The sequence below is a fragment of the Strigops habroptila genome, chromosome 20 (genome assembly GCF_004027225.2).
Source record: "Strigops habroptila isolate Jane chromosome 20, bStrHab1.2.pri, whole genome shotgun sequence".
In the NCBI taxonomy this organism is placed as follows: Eukaryota; Metazoa; Chordata; class Aves; order Psittaciformes; family Psittacidae; genus Strigops; species Strigops habroptila.
Genome location: NC_044296.2, coordinates 3,691,583 through 3,713,198, shown reverse-complemented (window position 1 = coordinate 3,713,198; position 21,616 = coordinate 3,691,583). Strand labels below are relative to the sequence as shown.

The following is a 21,616-nucleotide window of genomic DNA, read 5'->3' as shown; positions in this document are numbered from 1 at the left end:
GAGGAGCAGTGATGCTGGAAGGGGGGTGCTTTCAGCTCCTCTCTCCTCCCATCCTCCATAGCACCCCCCTCCCTGTCAGCACCACCACCACCATCCTCCTCACACACAAAAGCAATTGGCTGCCTTAGAGCCGAGGCTTAGCCAGCTGCAAGCAGAACGTAATAATCGACTACCTTGGAAGGGAGGGAGGCAGCAGAGGAAGCAGCAGCCATGGAAGAATACAAATAACTGCCCTCAATTCACCCCCCCCCCCGCAGCAAAATCCAAACCACCAAGCAAGGAGTGCTGTGAGAAAGGCCGACCTAGATGCATCCCCACACTGCTCCGCTGGGAAAGCCGCACACGTCTGTGCCCGGATCCAGGCGCTGGACCTCCTGAGCAGCCCGTCTCCATCGGGAGGAATGCCTACCCGGGATACAGGCAGGATCTTCTTTGTTCCTCACTAGCCACAGGCACGGGTGAGTACAGCATCATCTGGGCTTCCATACTGCTGGGTGATGTCTGATATGGAGAAATCACCCCACTCCAGCCTGGGATTTGCTTCATATCTTTCCTTTCTCTTCCTCCCTCCATGATGTGTTCAGGGTTAGCAGAAAGCAGATGACAGCGGCGGGGAGGAGGGAGGGAAGGTGGGGTCTCTCTCAGCCCCGAGGTATCTCCTTTGCCTGCGTGTAGGGAAATCAAAAATGGAGACATGTGTGGCGGTGGCATGGGCATCGCATGTAGCCCGGTGTGAGGACAGAATGCAGAACGTGTGTGCTGGGATGGGCTGCGAGCTGCCACGCTCCCAGCAGCTCCCTGCTCTGATCCCAGTCTCTGCCAGTGCCTGCCATAAAGATGGGTGCTGGATTTACTCAGGCCTCTACATAGCTTCATTCCTTTAAAGCAGACAGACACAGATTTATCTCCCTCCAGATCATCATCAGCGACATCCCCTGTAAAGACAAGCCTCCAAAGGAAGCAGAAAAGGCACTGGCTCTCTAGAAAAGCTTTACAGCAATGGGTCAGGCTCTGCTAGATGCTGATTTCCCTGACACTAGGGGACAGACAGAGCAGGCACATCCACTTGGGAAATCACCCTGGGTCCCTTATCCTAAAAAAAATGCATTATTATCCAGCCAGTACCTGGATACATTTACAATGTAAAAGCTGAGCTCAGGAAGAATGTTCAGGACTGTCCTGCAGTGGGTTAATGCACATGCCCAACATAGGAGCTGGTTTCACATCAACATGTTCTGTACAGGATAAGGCCTGACCTTGTCCCCTCCAGACTCAGGTGCACCTAAGCTCAGCCACAGCAGCATCCAGGGTACCTGCTCTCTCCAACCAGAGCTGGTCCTGAGCCCTCAGCCCAGCCCTGCCCCATTTCTCTCAGGGAGAAGCGTGGGGATGGAGAACAAACCAGGAGCAGCAGTTGGGAATTGCTCTGGAAAACCAACCCCCAAAGCCACTAACTTCTGCCCAGGCCAGCAAAATGGTGCTTCTGCCAACCCAACCTGAAACCAGCCTGGGAGGAGCAATTTCTTCTCTTTCTGCCACACTTCCTTTTCCTCAGCAGAGATGCTTGTTTATGTTGAGATTAGTATTGGAAGAGAAGCAGCAAGGGAAAAATGGGTGGACATCAGCCCAGACAGTGTTGATTCTTAGCCAGAAGAGCTAAGGCCACAACAGCACAGAGATACACCTACTGCTCCAGCCCAGGGCCAACCTCACCTTCTTGTCCAAAGCATGTCAAGTAGCCCCAAATCCCCTTATCCTTCCTTCTCTGTGGGGCAGGGTGTCAGCATACCTGCTCTGAATGGTTTGGTGCCAACCTCTACCTTCCACCTTCCAGCCCAAGCCCTTCCTCAAGGGACCTGCTGTGCAGCCAGCCCCTCTCTGAGCACCATGGGGACCACAGAAGCCACTTTGCGGATGGAAAACGTGGATGTGAAGGAAGAGTGGCAAGATGAGGACTTCCCAAGGTTTGTTCCCTGCCAAAAAAGTCAAGGAGAATTTGATTTCTTCCTTTAAGAAGCCTGCAGGGCATGGAGCATGCAGGGCCCTCCCACCAGAGGCAACAGGAGTCTGAACTCCAACAGGGCAGTTCTGGCCAGAGAACAGAGCTTTTGTAGCAAGGCTGCTCTGAATGCTTAGGAATTTTGGGAGGCTTCTGGCAATCCTCTGTGAGCACACCAAGGAGAGGGTAAGGAGCCAGTATGGAGCACAGGGAGATTAGTATGGATGGATGGATGATTATAGGGATGGGTGGATGGATGCACATGGGGGTGGATGGACTCCTTCCCAGTCTCTGAATCAAGCAGCATCTCCCCAAACAGAGCAGTGCTGCTTTGCCAGGAATTTGCCACAGGAAGCAGAGTCATTGGGCTGCAATGACCACTGGCACTGACAGGCAGAACCTGAACGGTCGCAAACCTTGTAAGAAATGATGTGTGGGTGACAGAAGGTGCCAAAATGGCATCTTTCACCTTCGCAGGCACTTTATTAACTGTATAGAGTACCAAAAAGAGCATCCCTGTACGCTCAGTGTGCCCTGAACTCCCCACACCCACCCAAAGGGTGCACCCACCCCAGTGCTGCCCCACACATCCAGCACGGCCAGCACCAAGCCCTGCTGCAGCTGGGGTCTGGGCTGCTGAGGGGCTTTTCAGGGCCGTGTCTCCCTGCCCCAGCTGCAGCTGAGCTCCCCGAGCAGCCCACAGAGCTGCTGTATGCACAGACAGAGGCACAGTGTGCTCTGCGCGGGGGCACACGCAGCCCCTGCCCTGTGAGAAAGGGTCTCCTGTTCCCCTTGGCACCGCGGCTGAGCCTGGCTCTGTTCAGCGCGGCTCCAGCTGCAGCACTGATCTGAGCACCTCTGTCTGCCAGCACAGCACCCGGCTCACGGGGCACGGCTCATCCTTCCGCTGGCCCAGAGGTGGGCTCAGCCAAGGCCTTGGGCTCCTCAGATGGACCTTTTCTTTCCTCTGAGAGCCGAGCTTTGGGCTGATGGACCTCTGCCAACCTCAGGCTCCCCCAGAGCACTGTGCTGACAAGCTTTTAATTGAGTAGAAGGGAAAGTGAGGTACAGAAGGGAAAGGATTGACTCAAAGCTCCCCAAAAGTCTCTGGAAGTGTTGAAGTCCAGGTTGGACGAGGCTTGGAGCAACCTGCTCTAGTGGAAGGTGTCCCTGCCCATGGCGAGGGTTGGAACCAAATGAGCTTTAAGGTCCCTTCCAATCAAACCAGCCTGGGATTCTATGATAAAATCTAGGACAAACCTAGTCTAGCACCCAGACACCCAGGCACTAACCCACGCCATCACCTTGGAGCAGGAGCTGCCAGGCTCTGTTTCACACTTGTCATGCAAGCAGCAAACTGACCCCAGCCACAGCCAAGCCTTCGAGGGGCATCTCTTCTGCAGAGCCCTCAGCACCATCCAGCATGGGCAGCATCACTCCCACTCAGCAAACAAAGCACAAGGGGAGGCAAAGGGATGTCACCGTGGCTGGGTGGCAAGGTCCCCAGCCTGCTGATGGACTGCTGCAGAGGGATTAAATCAGGAATGATGCAAGTGCAATAGAGCCCAGCCAGCCAGGAGGCAAACAAGTGACTGCAGCTGTGTTTAACTAGCATTCAAAATAAAGAAATGATCATTTTCAAGACACTTCCCCCCCTAGAAGCATTAAAATAATAGGGCAGAAGCTGCTGCATGTGGGACAGCAGCTCTCCAGCAGATGATTTGCTGCATAGCTATTTTTGCTTAGCTGTGATTAACCAATCTTGCCACAAAAAAAAAAAAAAGACCCAACCATATCGTAGACAAAGCTCTGGGCTGGGAAAACTGAATTCAGCCGCTCCCTAAGGACACACGGCGACATTCCCATCCCTCTGGGAGCAGCCGATCTGCAGCACAAGCTCAAAGGTGCATGGCCAGGGCGCTGAGCGAGCGGCGAGGAAAGGGTCCCCCCTCCTGCCGCTCCCGGAAGGTTTCTGTGTGTCGGCTGCTTGTGCAGCGCTGTCCTGCGCTGATGCTGTGGCTGCCGCGGGGCGGATGCAGGAGCATGCTCACTCCATCAGCATCCCGCGGCTCACGGGCACTGGAGGCTCAGGCTGGTTGGGGCCCGAGAGAAGGTGCTTTAGAGAGGGAAAGTGAGCAGCAGGCAGGAAAATGGTGGCACCCGGCGCTTAAAGAACCTGCTTCCTTCAGAAAATCTGGGGCTGGCTGCGTTCGGGGAAGGAGGATTTACCCGAGAGGCTGGGAGGTGGTGAGCTGACCCCCTTGGGGAAGGTAAGAAAGGCTTTTTCTTCACCTCTGACTTTGGAATTGCTTTTCTTAGATGAATCCTAGCACCGGAGCACAGAGTGCCCGGCTGCAGCACGTACTCGGGTGCAGCTGGGCCTGCTCCTCTTGTGATGCTCTATCCCCAAGTTGTGCCAGGCGCCGGCTCACAGACAAACGACCAGCCAGGCCCCCTGCAGACAAAAGCAAAAGGGAGGAGGAGAAGCTGGAGGGGGGCAGAGGGACCTTTCTGGGTGTTCAGGAATATTGTGGCAGCCCACAGGGTCAGGGTGCTGCGCAAGCAAGGAGCAAGCGCCTTTGATCAGGCCTTCAACTCTCATAAATATACAATAACCAGCTAGGAGAGGATTATCCCTTAATCTAAATATTTATAGGGCTTAATTTGGCTGGTGGCTCTGGTGTGATGCCAGCACAAAGAGGAGCCTTTGTAGGGCACAGCCTGTGGATGCAGAGGTACTGGGCTCCATCACCCCTGGATCACCCCATCCTTATGGGTGCTGCCCTCAGACTGGTGGGTACCCCCTGTTCCACCCTAGGGCTGTCCCAGCACCCAGGATTTCATGCCTGGGGGTGTGAGCTCTTCCCCCCTTGAGGGGGAGCTTCCAGCAAGGGGCAGGTGAAACAAGAACAGCTCAGAAGGTCCATTTTAAACAGACCTTCGACAACATGAACTTGTTGGGGGGTTGGTGGGGTTTGATCACCAAGGGACAGTCACAAGGCCCAGCTCAAATGAAGGGCAAAAGTGTCCAGGAAGTGTCCAGCTCAGGGTGGCAGTGCTGCTCAGCCACCAGCCAGGGTTCCTTGCTGCAGTACTGGGGGCCATATCCTGACTTCACTTGCTCCTGACCAATATTGGGGTAACTCCAGCAACTTCCAAAGGGTGACAAGCACGTAACGAGACTGGGCGTTAGCATCTGTACAGGCAAGTCAGCTTTTAAATTAACCAGTGCTTCCAGCTTCTGGCTGGAGACACAGGGGTTGGTGCCCAGAGGGTGAAGGAGCCAAGTACAAGCTGCAGATCCTGACCTCTGCCATGGAGCCGAAGAAGGGAGCAGTGGGTCAGCCTTTGGCTCCGTAATACGGATTTGAGTGCTGGTACCTGCATCTTAGCTCAGAATGAACCTGCTTCCAACCCTCAGCAGGGTTTGGGTGTCACCATCAGCTCTTGTCAGATGGGGCTGAGGTGAGGATGAGGTGACAAATCTGGGATCACACCTGAGGTTTGATCCTTGTGTCGAACACCAACTGCCTTAAAGCAAAGGTGTTCTCTCCTGAACAAGGAGGCAGCGGCCTCCTGGGAGAGGTGGTTGTGTTTGGATGAAGTTCTGCTCTGCTGCAGCCAGGGCCTGTGACAGAAAGGAGGAAAAAGGAGGAAAGGCATTAGCAGAGAGCACAAAGTGCTCTTGTGCTCAACATCCAGCACTAGCTCAGCTGCTGCTGGGATCAAAGCATCCCTCCCTGGGCTTAGGAACAGCTGAATTCAGGCTGTCTGGACAGCCCACTGCATTGCCTACACTGTGCAAGGAACAGGAACACAGACAACTGCAGAAGATGCTCCCTGGTCCCCTTGATGAGGTGCCCTAGAGCTTGACACTGCCTCTCAGACTTCTGATGGAGATAAAAATGGGGATAATGTGGAGAAAGTGAGGATCTTACCAGGCTCACTGGGGACAGGATTTGTTCCCGTGTCCCTGGCTGGATTTTCCAGCCTCTTGGCTGAATGGCAGCATGAAGGATGCATTGGTGGGATGGTTTGGAGATTACCAGGGATTGCACAGTACTCCGGGCAGAGAGCAGAGCTGCTGGGTTGCTCTTGGGCAAATCACCTGAGGGTGTCCCTCAGGCTGAGCTTGCAGGCAGAAGGGAAGGGGCAGAGCACACAGGGGGCTGCATGTTTTTCCCTGATGTCCCCAGTTCTCTCCACTGGCTGCCATGGAGGGACTTTCTCCTTAACATTACCTGTCACCTCCTGTCTTTTGACCTCCACATCTTCGCTTGTCTGCAGACCTCTCCCAGAGGAGACAGGGATGGAGTCACTGGGCAGTCCTACAGAAGATGAGAACACATCCTGTAAGTACCAGCTTGCAGTTAGGGCGGAAGCCAGTTCCCTTGGAATATCCATCAAAATTCCCATGTGGAAGGCAAAACCAGCAGACATTTGAATTTACTAACCTTTCACAAGGAGCTGGGGGAGGAAATAGGTATCTTGGAAGTGTGGGCACTTTTATCCACCCAATACCTGCAGGTTTCCAGTACTGCCCAGTTCTGATCCACCTCCCTTAGCTTCCAAGACCATAGCCTGCAATGTGATAATGACAGCACCATGTCTTGCACTCAGGATACAGCACGAGGACAACCTGTCAGTTATTTTCCTTTTAACTCCAGCTCCCCCCAATACTTTAAACTTTAACGGGGCGCATCGTAAGCGGAAGACACTTGTTGCACCTGAAATCAACATTTCCCTGGACCAGAGTGAAGGCTCCATTCTCTCCGATGACTTCCTGGACACACCAGATGACCTGGACATTAATGTGGATGATATCGAAACTCCTGATGAGACAGATTCCCTTGAATTCCTGGGGAATGGGAACGAACTGGAATGGGAAGGTAAAAAGCTGGTTCTGGGTGAATGTCTGCAGGGGCAGGGGCTTTTTTTAACCTCATTTTAAGCACTTTTGACACCACTCACCACCAGCAGCTGAGGACCAACTTCCACAGCAGCGAAGCACAGCACACACAACCAAGCCCCATCTTCCACACAGCATCTGCCCCAGCAGGATCCCATCTATAGCCCGGGAGTCTCAGTGCTGCTATCTCAGCACTTCTGTCTGGGATGGGGCAGGCAGAAGCAGTTCAGGGACTTGAAAACACTGGTTTAGCCATAATTCAGGATAAGGCATAGGCTATGGACACACATTCGCTTCCTGCTGCAGCTGGGCCACCACCCCGGGCTGGAAGGTACCAGTGAACATTCAGACATCTCGGCTAACACGGTCTTTGCTAACCTGGCTGGTTTTGACTGAATGGGGCTCAGGGGGGCTCCTGCAGGCAGCTCTGCTGGCAGATCACAAGACCGATGGCACAGGCAGTGTCCTCTTCAGTCAGTATAGATGGAGCTGAAGCAAGATCTAACAAAGAGCCCAGTGTCCAACCTGTGACTGCAGGTACTATAAGCAGCAGCATGAGATGTTAAGCTTATTTCTGTTGCAATTTGGCAATGGAGCAAGATTGGAACAAGGAACCTGGAGAGGGGCTGTGGACAAGGGCCTGTAGGGACAGGACAAGGGGAATGGCTTTAACCTGCCAGAGGGGAGATTGAGATGAGCTCTGAGGCAGAAGCTCTTCCCTGGGAGGGTGCTGAGGCGCTGGCACAGGGTGCCCAGAGAAGCTGTGGCTGCCCCATCCCTGGCAGTGTTCAAGGCCAGGTTGGACACAGGGGCTTGGAGCAACCTGCTCTAGTGGAAGGTGTTCCTGCCTGTGGCAGGGGGTTGGAACTGGAGGAGCTTTAAGGTCACTTCCAACCCAAACCATTCTAGATTATTAAGAACCACAAACTTACACAGATCAAAGCTGCAGATGACCCAGATGATCCTGTGGTTGTTATTGTCTGTAATTGCACACCAAAACTCTCACAGAGCCTCTTCGTACATTGTATTAAAGGCAGAAATGTTTGTCCCTCTCCCAGATGACACTCCTGTGGCCACAGCCAAGAACATGCCAGGGGACAGCGCAGACCTGTTTGGGGATGGTGGGACAGAAGATGGGAGTGCTACTAACGGCCGGCTCTGGAGGACTGTCATCATTGGGGAGCAGGAGCACCGCATCGACCTCCAGATGATCAAACCCTACATGCGAGTGGTGACACACGGAGGTGAGGAGGAGGGCAGCCTGCTCCTGCCTTGGTGGGTTTCCTTCAGTCCATCTTTGTCGAGCTGGAGGGGATGCTGTGACTGATTGTTTTGACTGTCCTTAGGGGGAAGTTACTATTTGTTTTGTACTGCTGCGTGGCAGAGAAGCACAAAGCACCCAGCTCGTGCTGAGAAACATACAGCCACTGGAGCAATGCTTCAATGAACAAAAGTAGGGATAATGCTGGCCTCTGAGCAAGAGTGACTATACCCTGACCCTCAGCCCGGGTTAAGTACCTGCATCCCCAGTGATGGAGGGCCTGCAGGTACCTCAGCCCTCTGTAGCTCAGCACCTGAGCTGTCTCCAGAGGCACAGCTAAAGGCCAGCACCTCCCAAGAGTGACCATTCCTGAAATCCAAGCAAAGCCCAGCCACAGCCCAGGGCAAAGCTCTCAGCTCTGTGCTGTGATACACACAAACTCCTTCCCCAAACCCCATGTGTATGTTATAGCCAAAACCAGGAGCAGAGGCAATTCTAACTGTGTGAGAGGTCTGTAAGAGGGACAAACACTTACCTGGAGATCAGCAGAGGCATAAAAACCAGCCCAGGCCCAAATTTAGCGATGCATCTTCCCTTCAGCATTCACATCTCCCCCTGGAATATGTCACTGATGCTGCCTGTGTCTTTCTTTGCCAGGATACTATGGAGAAGGTCTCAATGCCATCATTGTCTTTGCTGCCTGCTATCTGCCAGACAGTAACCTGGCTGATTACCACTACATCATGGAGAATCTCTTCCTGTAAGTGGCTGGTCAAGGTCTGTGAGGGAAGAGGAGGGCAGGGGAGGTAACTGGGCTCTGGGGAAGCAGTTTCCATGTATTCAGTGCATCCCGAACCTCAGCTGGAAAGAGTTTGAATCCAGGCCAAAGGCACCCAGAGTGCAGCTGCAGACTGGGGCGAGCACCACTGGGTGAGACACTGTCAACAGAGTTCATATCCAAGTCCAGTGAGTCAAAGCATTCAACCATTCAGTGTTAATTATGCCAGTGATGGACTCATGAGCAGGGCAGAGCATATGTACACAATGCTGAAGAGCTGGTAGATGCTCTTGCTAGGCAGAAGAACAGTGCAGGGATGTCCATCAGTGACCTCAGAGAAACACCCCTGCAGGGCGTAAGGAAATAATAATCCTACAGTGGTGCCAGATTCCTGCTCTGTTCCAAGGTATACGAAGAAAGGGTCTGGAGGGCTTTTGGGGTGGCACACAGGCACTTGAGGAAGCCTCAGGGACCTTTTTTGAATCTCATATTCCTGTTCCTTCTGATCACCACCCAACAGATACGTGATCAGTAGCCTGGAGCTGCTGGTGGCTGAGGACTATATGATCGTGTACCTGAACGGAGCAACGCCCCGCAGGAGGATGCCAGGCCTGGGCTGGCTGAAGAAATGCTACCAGATGATAGACAGAAGGTGAGAATCCCGTTGGTGTTGCCTCTTCATTCTTCCCAGTCCTCTTCCCACATCTCTTCCACTGCTTTCTCACAGCCTTCCCAGCCAGTCTGCCTTCCTCACTCTCCAGATGCTGCAATTCCATCCTCTGTTACAAGCTTTCTGGCTTACTCCAGGCTCTCTTCATCACCCTCTTTGCCTCACAAGCACCATCACAGAGATGAGCCTAATAAAGCAGTGCTCCTGCAGCCTGCCAGCTCTGAGCTTAAATAGGGCTCCTAAGGCCACGGGCAGGGCTTTTGTCTGGAGACACCCACCTGAGGCTGGTCAGCATCATGACACTTGTTAGTGGCCTGACAGAGTTTAAGGAAAGGTGCTTTGAATCTGAGTTCTGTCCCATGGCTCTTCCACAGGCTGCGTAAAAACCTCAAAGCATTGATAATCGTGCATCCCTCGTGGTTCATCCGGACAGTGCTGGCCATATCCAGACCCTTCATCAGGTAACTATGATGTGTTCCCACTACATAGAACATGTTCCCAAACTTGGCTGGGTTTGCAGTGAAAGTTTAATCTCACAAATTGGATCTTAAGATCACCTTTAACTAGTAGCAACCGAGGTGACACTGTTTGTCTCTTGTCCTACACCTCCCTGATGCTTCCAAGGCCAACTCTAGAGGTGATTTTAGGAGACACTGTGGTGGTTTGGATCTAGATCAAAGTTTGTCCCAGTGGGTAGTGCATAAAGATTTCCTGGGAAGAGCAGGAATGATGGTCCCTTTTTCCTCCTATGGATATTGAGGAGCAAGGGTCAAAGCAAAGTGAGGTACCTGTGTGGTCCCTCAGTACCAAAGTGTGGCACCTCACCACAACTTGTAGTCTTTGGCATATCAGCACTGGGAGGAGATGGGTACATTCAGACTATAGAGGATACAGAGATGCAGAGATCCCCATTCCCATTGGGAAACTTCTGACTTCCTATGGAGAGAACATCAAAACAAGAGCTCAAGCACACACTCTTTCTTTCTCTGCCAGTGTGAAGTTTATCAACAAGATCCAGTATGTTCACAGCCTGGAGGAACTGGAGCAACTCATCCCAATGGAGCATGTGCAGATCCCAGACTGCGTCCTACAGTGAGTGTCAGAGGGACCGTGGGGCACATGTGGCTCTGAGGAGGAGCAGGTCAAAAATCCTATGTAGCAGGATATCGTTGAGTCAAATCCCATGTACTGGAACCTTATCCCACTCCTATCCTGGTGCCAAGCAAGAGCCTGCACAATGTGCTGGGTTGCAGTTTCTGTCACCTTCAGAGCAAACATTGCATTTTACTAAAGGTGGACAGTCCTGACTGGTGACATTTAAAGACTGTTTCCTGTTTATTGCAGATATGAAGAAGAGAGGATCAAGGCCAGAAAAGAAAGGTAAAATTAATGCTGGGGGAAGGGAGAAGGGGTGTGCACTCATTTCTTAGGATGTTTTTGCATTCCCTCATCATTATTTGTGCTATAACCAGGGAATTCTGTGTTCCTCCTACCCTGATATCCCACACAGCCTACACTTACTTTCTACTGATTTTCTCAAAGTAAGCAAAAGCTGCAGGAGGGAGAAGCAGCTTGATTCGAAGGTTATTTATCCATAGATCTGTTCATCTTAACCCCAGGAGCGCACTCACTCTGAGCATGCTCTGCAGGTGCTAGCAAAGGTCAGCAGAAATCCCTCTCTGTATGAAATGGCACATTTTCCCCATACGACCCTGCAAACTGACCTTAAAGTGAGAGCTGGTGCTTATTTTAAATGGACTTCATTCTGCTGAAGTGGCTTAAAGAGGGACATTAGTTGACAGTTTGTTTTGTTTCATTTTCTAGACCTGTCACCAGTGATTTCGGTTAGAGGTGCTGGCCATGAACAGTGATAGCAGTTGGCTCTGTTAAAAGCAAAAGGCAATCATGGGCAGAGGAAAGACCAGCTGGGTCAGCACGAGAGTTATCACAGAGTCACAGACTGCTTTAGGTTGAAAAGACTTTAAAGCTCATCCAATTCCAACCCCCTGCCACGGGCAGGGACACCTTCCACTAGAGCAGGTTGCTCAGTTATAGTGATGTGCTCTAATAACACCTCCTCGAGCCGGTGAACAAACTGGGAGGTGCCACTGTGGGAGTGCGAGGTGTCCCTGCCCATGGCAGGGGGGATGGAACTAGATGATCTTAAGCTCCTTTCAAACCCAAACCAGCCTATGATTGTATGATTTGGTTCATTAGCTGTTTGAAAGCGAGTCGTCCAGCCCAAATCAGCCAGCTCCCTCCCTCTAGAGCCACAGAGGCATCCTGAGAGCACGAGGAGTGTCAGGGCTGTGTGTCACAGGGACAAGAAGCTCACAGTCCTTTCTGACCAGAGCCCTATCTGCTGTCTGAGGGCCAGCTATTGCCCTAGAAATCCCTGGATAACTCTATCACACTGCTTGCCTCTAGATGATAGATTTCAAAAGTGATTTGTGTTTACAGGGCAGAAGAGAAGCAAGACATGGCTGAGAAGGAAAGGTAACTACTCTTTTTTTATTTATCCTTTACTTACAAAACCAGTTTCTAGTGACAAGGGTGGCCCTACTGGTTGGTGGCCCCCCTGGGGAGGCAGATCTGACCCCTCAGGAGATGTCTGGAGCCAACAGGACATTTCTGAAGTGTCTGGGACCTGAGAAAGCCTCTCCTCTGCTCACACCTCCCTGTGCCACCACTTTTGTGGTGTTACTGACCTTCACCTGTGCCAACAGATTCCTGACACTGCCTGTTACCTCTGCAAGTGAACCCATTTGGTCATGGAGCAGAGCCAGAGGCAACCGGGGACGTTCTCCTGACATTCAGCCGTAGCATTTGTGGGATGGTGCAATGCAGAGGGCCAAAAACTGCTGTCGGGCACATCTTGGCTGTCTGTAAAGGCAAGATATGAGGCTGTAACATTAGATGGGAAGGAAAATTCTAGGGAGGCTTGGAAGACAGTGTCAAAATCCTAGGCCAGGATAATTTGGCCTGGTTTTGGCTCTGCTTCAGAGTGATATAGCGTCTCTGTTTTTATTCTATCTAACTAGCTCCTGAGGGGGAACAGTGCATATTTCTGCTGTTCTCTTCCCAGAGAAAAAAGAGCTTTGCTAAAAATTGCCAAGGTCCATTGGATGAGCCTGAATTGTTCTGAGAAACAAATGGGACCTTGAGGCGAAAGGAGAGGGTGATTAGTGTGTGCTGGAGATTCACTTCTTGTCTTGCTGGTTCTCTTCCAAGCAGGCCTGTGCCTCCAGCAGAAGATCAGGAAACCAGGTTTGATTCGTACCTTTCTCTTTTGTTTGGCTCCATGTGACAGATTTCATTGCATTTGTAATCCACTCACAAACGGGAAAGTCAGGACTGGGTTAGACCCAGGGCCTCTTCGCCTTGGTGATGCTCACTCAGCGCAGAAGAGGCATCACCCACTTTGTGCAGGGAGGTGCCAAACCCAGAAGCTGTTGCCACCTTCACCCTGCCATGGCTGCAGCCACGACCACAACCGCTGTGGCTCGTCCCAAAGCACGGGCTGGTCCCAGCTGCAGCTGCAGGAGAAATGCTGCCCCTCAATAAATTACCTGGGGTGGGGTGTGCACGTGGGTATTTGCTGCAGAGCTGCCTTCCTCTACCTGGCAGGAAGGTTTCCATGGTCCTGTGCACTCAGGACACATCCTTAGAGAAGAAGAAAGCCCATTAAAGCTATAAATAACATTCTCTTTTCCCCCAATATGCTGTAGAGGATTACACGCAAACATACTCGTATTTTTGGTTTTTACATAGTGGAAATAACAACATTTTTACTACAATTTGCTTTCTAAAAATAAGTCTGTCTTTCTGTTCCTTCCCAGTATGTCGTGAATCAAAGCAGAGTGGAATGAATGGAGTAGAAGAATGACGCAGCCTGGCAGTCACCCACGAAAATGACCTTTTGGTGTAAGACCTTGTCACCATCTTATTCCCAGTTCTGTAGCTCATGGAGCCTGCCTCCCTTGTCTCCAAGATGCAAAGTCCATTAAACTTTTTGGAAACATTTTACTTTGAAAAAAAGATGAAAAAAAACCCGAAGCCACAAAACCAAGCAAGCCAAGAATAGCACTTTTCAGGACAGGTTCCAGTGCGTTTCAGTAATGGTCTGTGGAGAGCTATTAAGTAGTGCAAATAGATACCGTGTTTCCTCTTGGTAAGTTAAGAGCATCCTGTAGTCCAGTAGTTGCCAGCCCAGAAAGAGATATATTTTTTGTTTAAATTATAAACCCTTCCCCTAACTTGCTGCTGGCCAGCACTGAGACATTCTGCTTTGAACTGCACACCCCATTCCCTCCGTAAAGATGTGGCAACCAGGGACTAGTGAACATGGAATGAGAAGAGTGAATTCCCCTCCTTGCTACAGCCAGTGTGTGTTTCTTCCTGAAAATACCAAGTGCCCACCGGTCGAGGCACCTCTTCCAGCCTTGACCAGTTCATTCATTGCCAGTTTCTCTTCTTAACTCACACGGGATCATTCCTAGCAGCAAATGCCATGGTTTTTTCCTGGTTTGCTCTGTCTGTTTGTAAGGCACTCTGATAACTCTGAGAGTCCTGTATGGTATGGCAGCCTCCACAGAACCTTCTCATGAGCATCTTCTATCAGCACACACACACCAAGAAGGTCTGGTTTTAAGAAGGAGCCTTATGGACAGGGAAGTTTTTCACACCTTGCCCTTGTATTGATCTCATGACACTGGACAATCATTCACTATTAATACCTCCTATTGCGGAGACAAGCTGCTAAATGTTTGAAATTCCCTATTTGCCATCCCTGGGTAATGAGGGGCCTCATCTACAAACGTACCTACCCAAGGGGAGAATGCTGCAGGGGTGAGGCAGGACACTGTGACTGGGTTCAGCTCCTCAGCAGCCAGGAGGTGCAGACGTGACACAGAGACTCCTGAAATCTGTATTTTGGACTCATAAGGATTCTGTGAGCAAAGGAGGGAAGAAAATTTAAGAAACTCTTTGGCTAAAATCATTTGGAAACTCCTGATTTCACCCGAGTCTTTCACCGAGTCTCCAATTATCAGGTAAAGCCTCTTGTGGGTGAAGAATTACCTGAACGTTTCCCCACTTAAGGAACAGTTCAAGCCTGGCAACCCCAACCCGTGGCTATTTGAAATCACCACCACTTCACTCTGCTCTGAACTCCCCTGGAGGACAGTTCCAGCAAAGCAAGATTTTCCTCAAGATAGGGCTGTCTCCTCTGCATATATAAAGCTTCTCTTTTTTCCTTTTAGTGACTAAAACTGCTACAGATGAGATCTCTATTTCCCAACTGCTACAAAGGAGCACCAAAGCTGCTTTCTAACTTACTTCTCTTTTGATATGTGTTTTTCTCACACACTTCAGTCACAGATGTATTTACTGAACAGACCTTTGCATGAAAAACAGAGCACTGCACCCACAGCATTAACCCGAGAAACTGAAGGTGGTAAAAACTCCATATTCTGTCTCACTGGCATGTTACTAATAAGCACCAAGCAAGCACCAATCTCCACGGCTTTCTGGAAACTTCATCCTGAGCCAGTGAATTCTGTGCTACAAGGGAAAAACAGCACTTCAGGGTTTTTGGAGTGTGGGGTTCATGCCAATGACACCTCCCCACAGAAGGAGTTCTGGCCAGAGCTCTCCACGCAGGCAGCAGGCATCTGTTCCAAGGCAGAAGCAGCAGTCAGGGATTACCAAACATGAGCGTGTTCAGCCACCCTGCAAAGCTGGGTGTTCTTTTCCACACATGGGCTGTCAGATGGACTAAAGGAACCCACTGAAATGAAGAAAGGACTCTTCCAGTGAAAGTAATTTTAGCTCAGACTAGTAATAATCAAATCTGGTAGTGTAGGAGCATGGGAATTCACCATCCCCCCCGATAACACTTCAACCTAGATTGTCCGTGTTTCTTTTGAGACCATTTTTATGCAGTTAGATAAGAAATCGTCTGCTTTCCACAGGAGAATGCAATGCAGTTGGACACTGAAAGGGAACTTTACAATTCTATAATGAACAAAACCAATAGATCATTTAATAATGTTTTCCAAGTACAATTCCAGAAACCTTTTATGCGTCCTTAATTACTAAACAGGAAAAAAATGTTCCCAACGTCATGGAAAATCCTGCTGTTATGGAACACATGGGCATGGAAGATAAGAAACCTTGATTATGTTTAGTCTTGAGACCTGAAGAAACCAACTGCTTGATGCCCAGCAGTCACCATGCCAGAGGAATCGGGGGTTTTGGTGTGGTTTTGTTTTGGTTTTTCCCAAAGCAAAGACTCTGTGTCTACATTTTCAGGAAAAAAAACAACTACAGAATGAGCAGACCCGAAGGTGAAAACTCTGTGTTTTTTCCAGCAATTCCTTCAGGGCAAGGTTAAGAGTTCAGCTGGGAAAAGGGCAGACACCAAGTTCATTTCCAGACACGAAGGAGGTTGGTTGTTGGAACACAAGAGTCAGTTTGGAAAGTTCTTTGAAACAATTTTTCAGAAGTGCACTTTCTGACAGAGCACTCTAAGCAGTATGCACTATATTTTCATTCTTAATACAATGATATGAGTGTGTAGATGTTATGTTCCTGGCTGGATGGATGTCTATTACTCTTTTCAACATAGAAATGAACCTGCAACCCAAAATGGATAAATTTTAGCTAAATGTAAAAAGTGCATTTTTATAGCAACAAAAAAAAGAAGGATCATTAAATTCTTTCAGTGCTTTTAGATGCTGCTGGAAACCAAAGTAGCTACAAATTCTTCAACACAGAAACAAGCAAATTGGCAGAGTTTCTTTACCAGCTGTGGAGCAACATATCTAAGTTTGGTGTTGATTGACCTGCACAGGCTTCAAGCAAGATCAGAGCTGGGTGCTGTAACAAACACACCACCAAAACACTGCATTCATCTTCAGAAGATCATGACAAACTCAGATCCACCTGTGGGAGACCACCAGTTGCGCAGGGGCAGCGGATCAAGGTTTCACAGCCTGCAAACAAGAGATGTAATTGCACTGGGAGGGAGCTGTCAACTGCGGGGTGACAGGACTTACCTTGCACAGAAGCTGAGCTGTGGCAATAGAACAAACAGAGATCTGAGGTGACTGAAGCCATTTTACACGTTCCTTTGCCAGTTCCTCAGGGAGCTGCTCTCAAAGCCTATCTGCAGAGGGGTTTACCAGCCAAGTTCTATGCTTCCGCTGGAGATGCAGTTGAGAATTGTGCTGTACCAGCAAAAAAAATATACAAAATCTTGCTAGTAAAAGTACATTGACATTAGAACTTTTGCCAGTGTATATTCATATGGTTAAAAACTAAAATGAAATAAACTCCATCCTTTTAGCAATACTGCTGAACTGGTCAGTGTTCCCAGTGCACAGGAGGCCTTGCTCCTGCCTCAGAAGAACATCTCTGGAGGATCAATGGTTTATGAATGCACTGTACCCTATCAGCAAGAATTACCAACACCATTTTTCTGGGCTTGGATTCTACCTCTCATGAGCTTTTCTGATGGTGAATCCATGAATAGCCACATTTTAGCTGCAGACAAAATTATTTTACCCTCATAATATTCACAACAATCATGGTATTGACTCACTAATTTATGTCTAATTTCAACCTTCACCCAGCGTCAGCCTGAAAAATCACATCCTGAGGACAGACTAGGAAATAACCTTCCCAGCTCCTTAAGGCAGCCACAGGACTTGACCAGCAACTGTCAGCTTTATACAGTGAAAATACTTTGTTTAGGAATCATCCAGATTTGGGGCTGTCCAGTAATTTTCCTTTTGATTCACAAGGAAGACCCAGGAAATAAAACTGAGATGCTGCTGTATATTCAGTTGGGTAATGAATCCCATCTCCTCTGTACAGTGCTGTGTAAATGTGAGTGGATGTTTAGAGCATACCTCATTGCAAATTTATCCATCTATTTTTTCCAAAGATGATTTGCTTACAGATGTGCAAACCCACGTGGGAGAAAACCTACATGGGACAGGTTTTAAAAGCAGCACATCCTCTATTTGACATGAAAAAACAAAAGAGTTCATGAAATGCTGGTGGCAATAAGCTCAGTTTGGCCTGACGGCAGGTGAAATGACCAGGCAAAATTGCTCTATCTCCAAAAGCACATGTTTTCTCTTTTGTATTTCCATATTTACTGGCAGTCAGAAATACAGCATGCTACTGGTAAAGTGAAGTTTAAAAGTCACCATGACAGTATCACATTGACCTATCTCAGTTTTTTCTCCTTTGTAGTGGGTCCTTTTAACCCAAACCTCCATGTAAAAACGTGTGACCTGTCATTTTTCTAAAGTGTTTGTAACTAGGTGGTTTATGCTAGAAGACATAGATTGCTGTTCAGTATGTATTCTTATTTTTGCTTTGTATTATTCCATAAGAATCTGTGGATATACAATTAAAATGAGACTAATCCTTAAGCAAAAATGCATATCCTTCTTTTTGTCCAGATCTTTTATTTTGACTTTGGTTCCATAAGGAAAATACGATGGATTTTTGTGTTTGGATGCTATTCCCTTGAATAAAGCAAGTCCAAGTCCTCCCTGGCATTTGTGCTGCTGCAAAATGCAAACTCGTAGCAGTATCAACATTTCTTTCACCACACATTGCATCAAAAGGCCACCAGCATCAGTGGTGTGTCCTGAAAGAATCTGGCCAATGCTGACAAAACAGGAGACAGGGAATCTTGGTTGAGGAATGCTAAAACCTGGCATGAAGCACAAAGAATGCAACCAGTAGAGCTGACAAAGTTCAAAAGCTCATCGTGTTATGACTAGGCCATACCACATGGAATGGGATTAGCTGCTACCCTACCAAAGCAACAGTTTCCCAGTCAGAAGACATGATGTCCTTCCTCAACAGCAAACATACCCTTCCATCAACCTTCACTGTAGTTTTCCATTAGCCACGTTACATTCCTCTATTTGACTGATTGAAGTTCTCTAGTATTGCTTTCATTTAGCAGTCTTTAAAGAATATTCCCTGGAAGATACATTCTAAAAGACCTTGCAGCAAGCTGGCTGCCCTTCCAAAGATAGGCACCTAAAACCCCCAGAATCTTGTCAATGTATTAAGATTCCATTGTTGGTTCAAGGGTTTTTGGCGGAATGGGAGGGAAAAGTTAAACCTGAACTGTTTACTGCTCTGGTCACTGCTTAACTCCCCTGTGCTGCAGTGTTCTGCAGTGTGCATGTGCCAGCCTCTGCTGCCGCGCTGCCGGGTGTGTGGCCCCCTCCAGCAGGTCTGCTCTGAACATACCAGAGAAGGTCTCTGGTGGATGAAGGAGTTGGGACACTTCAGTATCCTCAATTGGACATGGGATCCAGTGATATTTAGATTGAGATTTCTTTTAGCCAAGGTGGTGGCAGCTGTGATGGAGATCAAGAACAGAACAACAGGTGAAATTTCTGACAATTTTTCTAATGGAAGTTCAGACACTATAAACTCTCCATCAAGGACATAGTTTTCATGACTCATTTTTGTTCAATTAGGTGCCTGAAACCCACCTAAACTGCACGCTGCCTTTAGGAATGTCACTTTTACTCCACCATCAGCTCTAAATTCAAGGCAGAAAACCCCCCCGAACATCCTCATTTTGTGTGATTTCAAAATATTAAAGAAAAAGCTTGTGTTCCCCCCAAAACATACAACCCCTTTCCACCCAGACCTCTCTTCTGCAGTTGGAGTGAAAAGTCAGTATTTCCCCACTCCTCAGTACTGAAACCTGAGTTGTGAACTAAACTGTCACCCCAGGGGAAATCTCTTCTACTACATGTGCATTATGCTGCCGTTCTTCCCTTTAAAATGACTGTGGTTCCTGAACGGAGCAATATTCAAGAACATGCTAATTACAGCACAGATTGTTCCAAGGTGTTTGCCATCGTTGTTAATCGTGATGTGCCACTGATAGAAACCAAGATTCCCAGCTTAAAACAATGAGAAACTGCTCCAAACAGTTAAGCTCAGTACCAGGGATGAGATTCATCACACCTAATTTTATCAATCTGAAAATTAGATGCAGAGTCTGAGTTGTAGGTTCCCCCTCCAGTTGATGACAGGAGTTGATTTCACCTGTCTTAGTATGGGATGAATCACCCTGTGGTGAGGCCTCGCTCCCTGCTGCTAAAGATGTAGTTAAATATCCAGCTGCACACTGTGCACGTGTCCTTTGGGCTGCCAGCTGAATGAATCACAGCCCAGGGGAGGGAAAGAAGTGATAATGCAGGGGAAAAGAGAGAAAGGGATAGAACATTCCTTCTTTTTTTAGCACAGTTCAGCGCTTTGTCACCTTGAGTTAACTCCTCCGGATGTTTGAGACTTTTTGCGTAAGGAGCTAACATGACCAGAAGCAGTCTGTTCCGCTGAGTAACACACTACTGGAGATTAACAAGGGAATGCTGAAGAGCTGAGCTGAGAGAAGAGGTTTGAAGCAGGAAAGAAAGCTAATCCATTCCAGTTCAAATGCAGTTTAGATTGGTTGGGTTTTTTTTTTTAGTCAGAGAGAACAGCCACAATGGAAAACTCAGCCTCTAGATAAAAGTTAATATTGCCCAGAAGTGAGCTGTGAGATTTCATACCTGGAATGGAAAGAAAACTTATGGGTAGGGATTGGACAGTATTACGCACTCAGAACACAGCTTTGAGGAAAACTAATTGTGAGAGCACTTGAGCTAAGATTGACTGGGCTTGAATATAAAGACTTTGCCTTCCTGTGTTTTCAGCAAGTGGCACTGCACCCCCAGAGCGTGAGCAGCAGCTCAGGGAGGGGATTCTCCCCATCTGCTGTGCTCTGGGGAGACCCCCCCTGCAGTCCTGATCCAACTCTGGGGCGACAACACAAGAGGGATGTGGAGCTGTTGGAGCGAGGCCAGAGGAGGCCCCGGAGCTGCTGCGAGGGCTGGAGCAGCTCTGCTCTGGAGCCAGGCTGAGAGAGCTGGGCTGGGGCAGCCTGGAGAAGAGAAGGCTCCTGAAGGGGAGACCTTAGAGCAGCTCCAGTGCCTAAAGGGGCTCCAGGAAACCTGCAGAGGGGCTTTGGACAAGGGCCTGTAGGGACAGGACAAGGGAAATGGCTTTAACCTGCCAGAGGGGAGACTGAGATGAGCTCTGAGGCAGAAGCTCTTCCCTGTGAGGGTGCTGAGGCGCTGGCACAGGGTGCCCAGAGAAGCTGTGGCTGCCCCATCCCTGGCAGTGTTCAAGGCCAGGTTGGACACAGGGGCTTGGAGCGACCTGCTCTAGTGGAAAGTGTCCCTGCCCGTGGCAGGGGGTTGGAACTGGAGGAGCTTTAAGGTCCCTTCCAACCCAAACCAGGCTGGGGTTCTATGAATTCCACAGATGTCAGGCTAGCCACAGACAGAGCACAGGGAAACCTCAAACTTGCCTCAGGACCAGAGCTGGCTTAGCCCCGCCAACCCGGGAATGAAGCAGCTCAGGAAGGATGAGTGTTTAACAGCAAGAAGAGGAAAGCTTCCCTCTGTTGCCTGTGTATCCGCATTCAGACTGATTTTGAAGAGCCTGTTAAACATACCTGAAATCCTGTCAGAATATTTGGAGCCTCTGGATGAATCATTGCACATTAACCACCTGCCTCACGGCTCAGTTTCTTCAACATGGGTTTGCTGTGAGAACCCTTACAGGACACTTAAGGACACTTACTTTGTCCTTATTCATTCTCCATCCTTCTTCATTTCCCAAACTACCTTCAAGTTTTCCTTCCTTCCTCTCCATTCATGCACCAACACAATATACATTGGTCAAAAGATTCAGCTGCATGGGGAGCAGGATTAGGGATTTTCTCCCCTAGAACACAAACCAGAGAGTTTAATACTGCGGTTTTATTACTTTTATAAAATACCTCTAAATTCATTGCTACTGACTCTACAATTGATAGTAACACACAGATCAGGAGTAACTAGTTAAACAACGGACCGTCCACCGGCCTATTCCTGCTGCCAAATGGCCCTAGAAATGTCCGGCAT

At 49.0% G+C, this 21,616-nt stretch overlaps 1 protein-coding gene across 3 annotated transcripts; it reads left to right on the top strand.

The window, feature by feature from the left end:
* The first annotated feature begins 38 nt into the window (after positions 1-38).
* On the top strand, positions 39-18,190 carry ATCAY (ATCAY kinesin light chain interacting caytaxin). 3 transcript variants are annotated; one of them, XM_030509470.1, is made up of 13 exons: positions 39-458; positions 1,835-1,964; positions 6,287-6,351; positions 6,667-6,888; positions 7,967-8,152; positions 8,827-8,929; positions 9,468-9,599; positions 9,992-10,078; positions 10,611-10,709; positions 10,962-10,997; positions 12,078-12,113; positions 12,852-12,884; positions 13,457-18,190. In XM_030509470.1, the coding sequence occupies exons 2-13, from the start codon at positions 1,888-1,890 to the stop codon at positions 13,464-13,466; spliced, it is 1,086 nt and encodes a 361-aa protein (XP_030365330.1). In that variant the 5' UTR covers positions 39-458; positions 1,835-1,887; the 3' UTR covers positions 13,467-18,190. The 3 variants fall into 3 exon arrangements, with proteins under 3 accessions (XP_030365330.1, XP_030365329.1, XP_030365331.1); XM_030509469.1 differs by having other exon boundaries at positions 12,849-12,884; XM_030509471.1 differs by lacking the exons at positions 39-458; positions 1,835-1,964 and adding an exon at positions 4,022-4,269 and having other exon boundaries at positions 12,849-12,884.
* Positions 18,191-21,616: the final 3,426 nt, after the last annotated feature.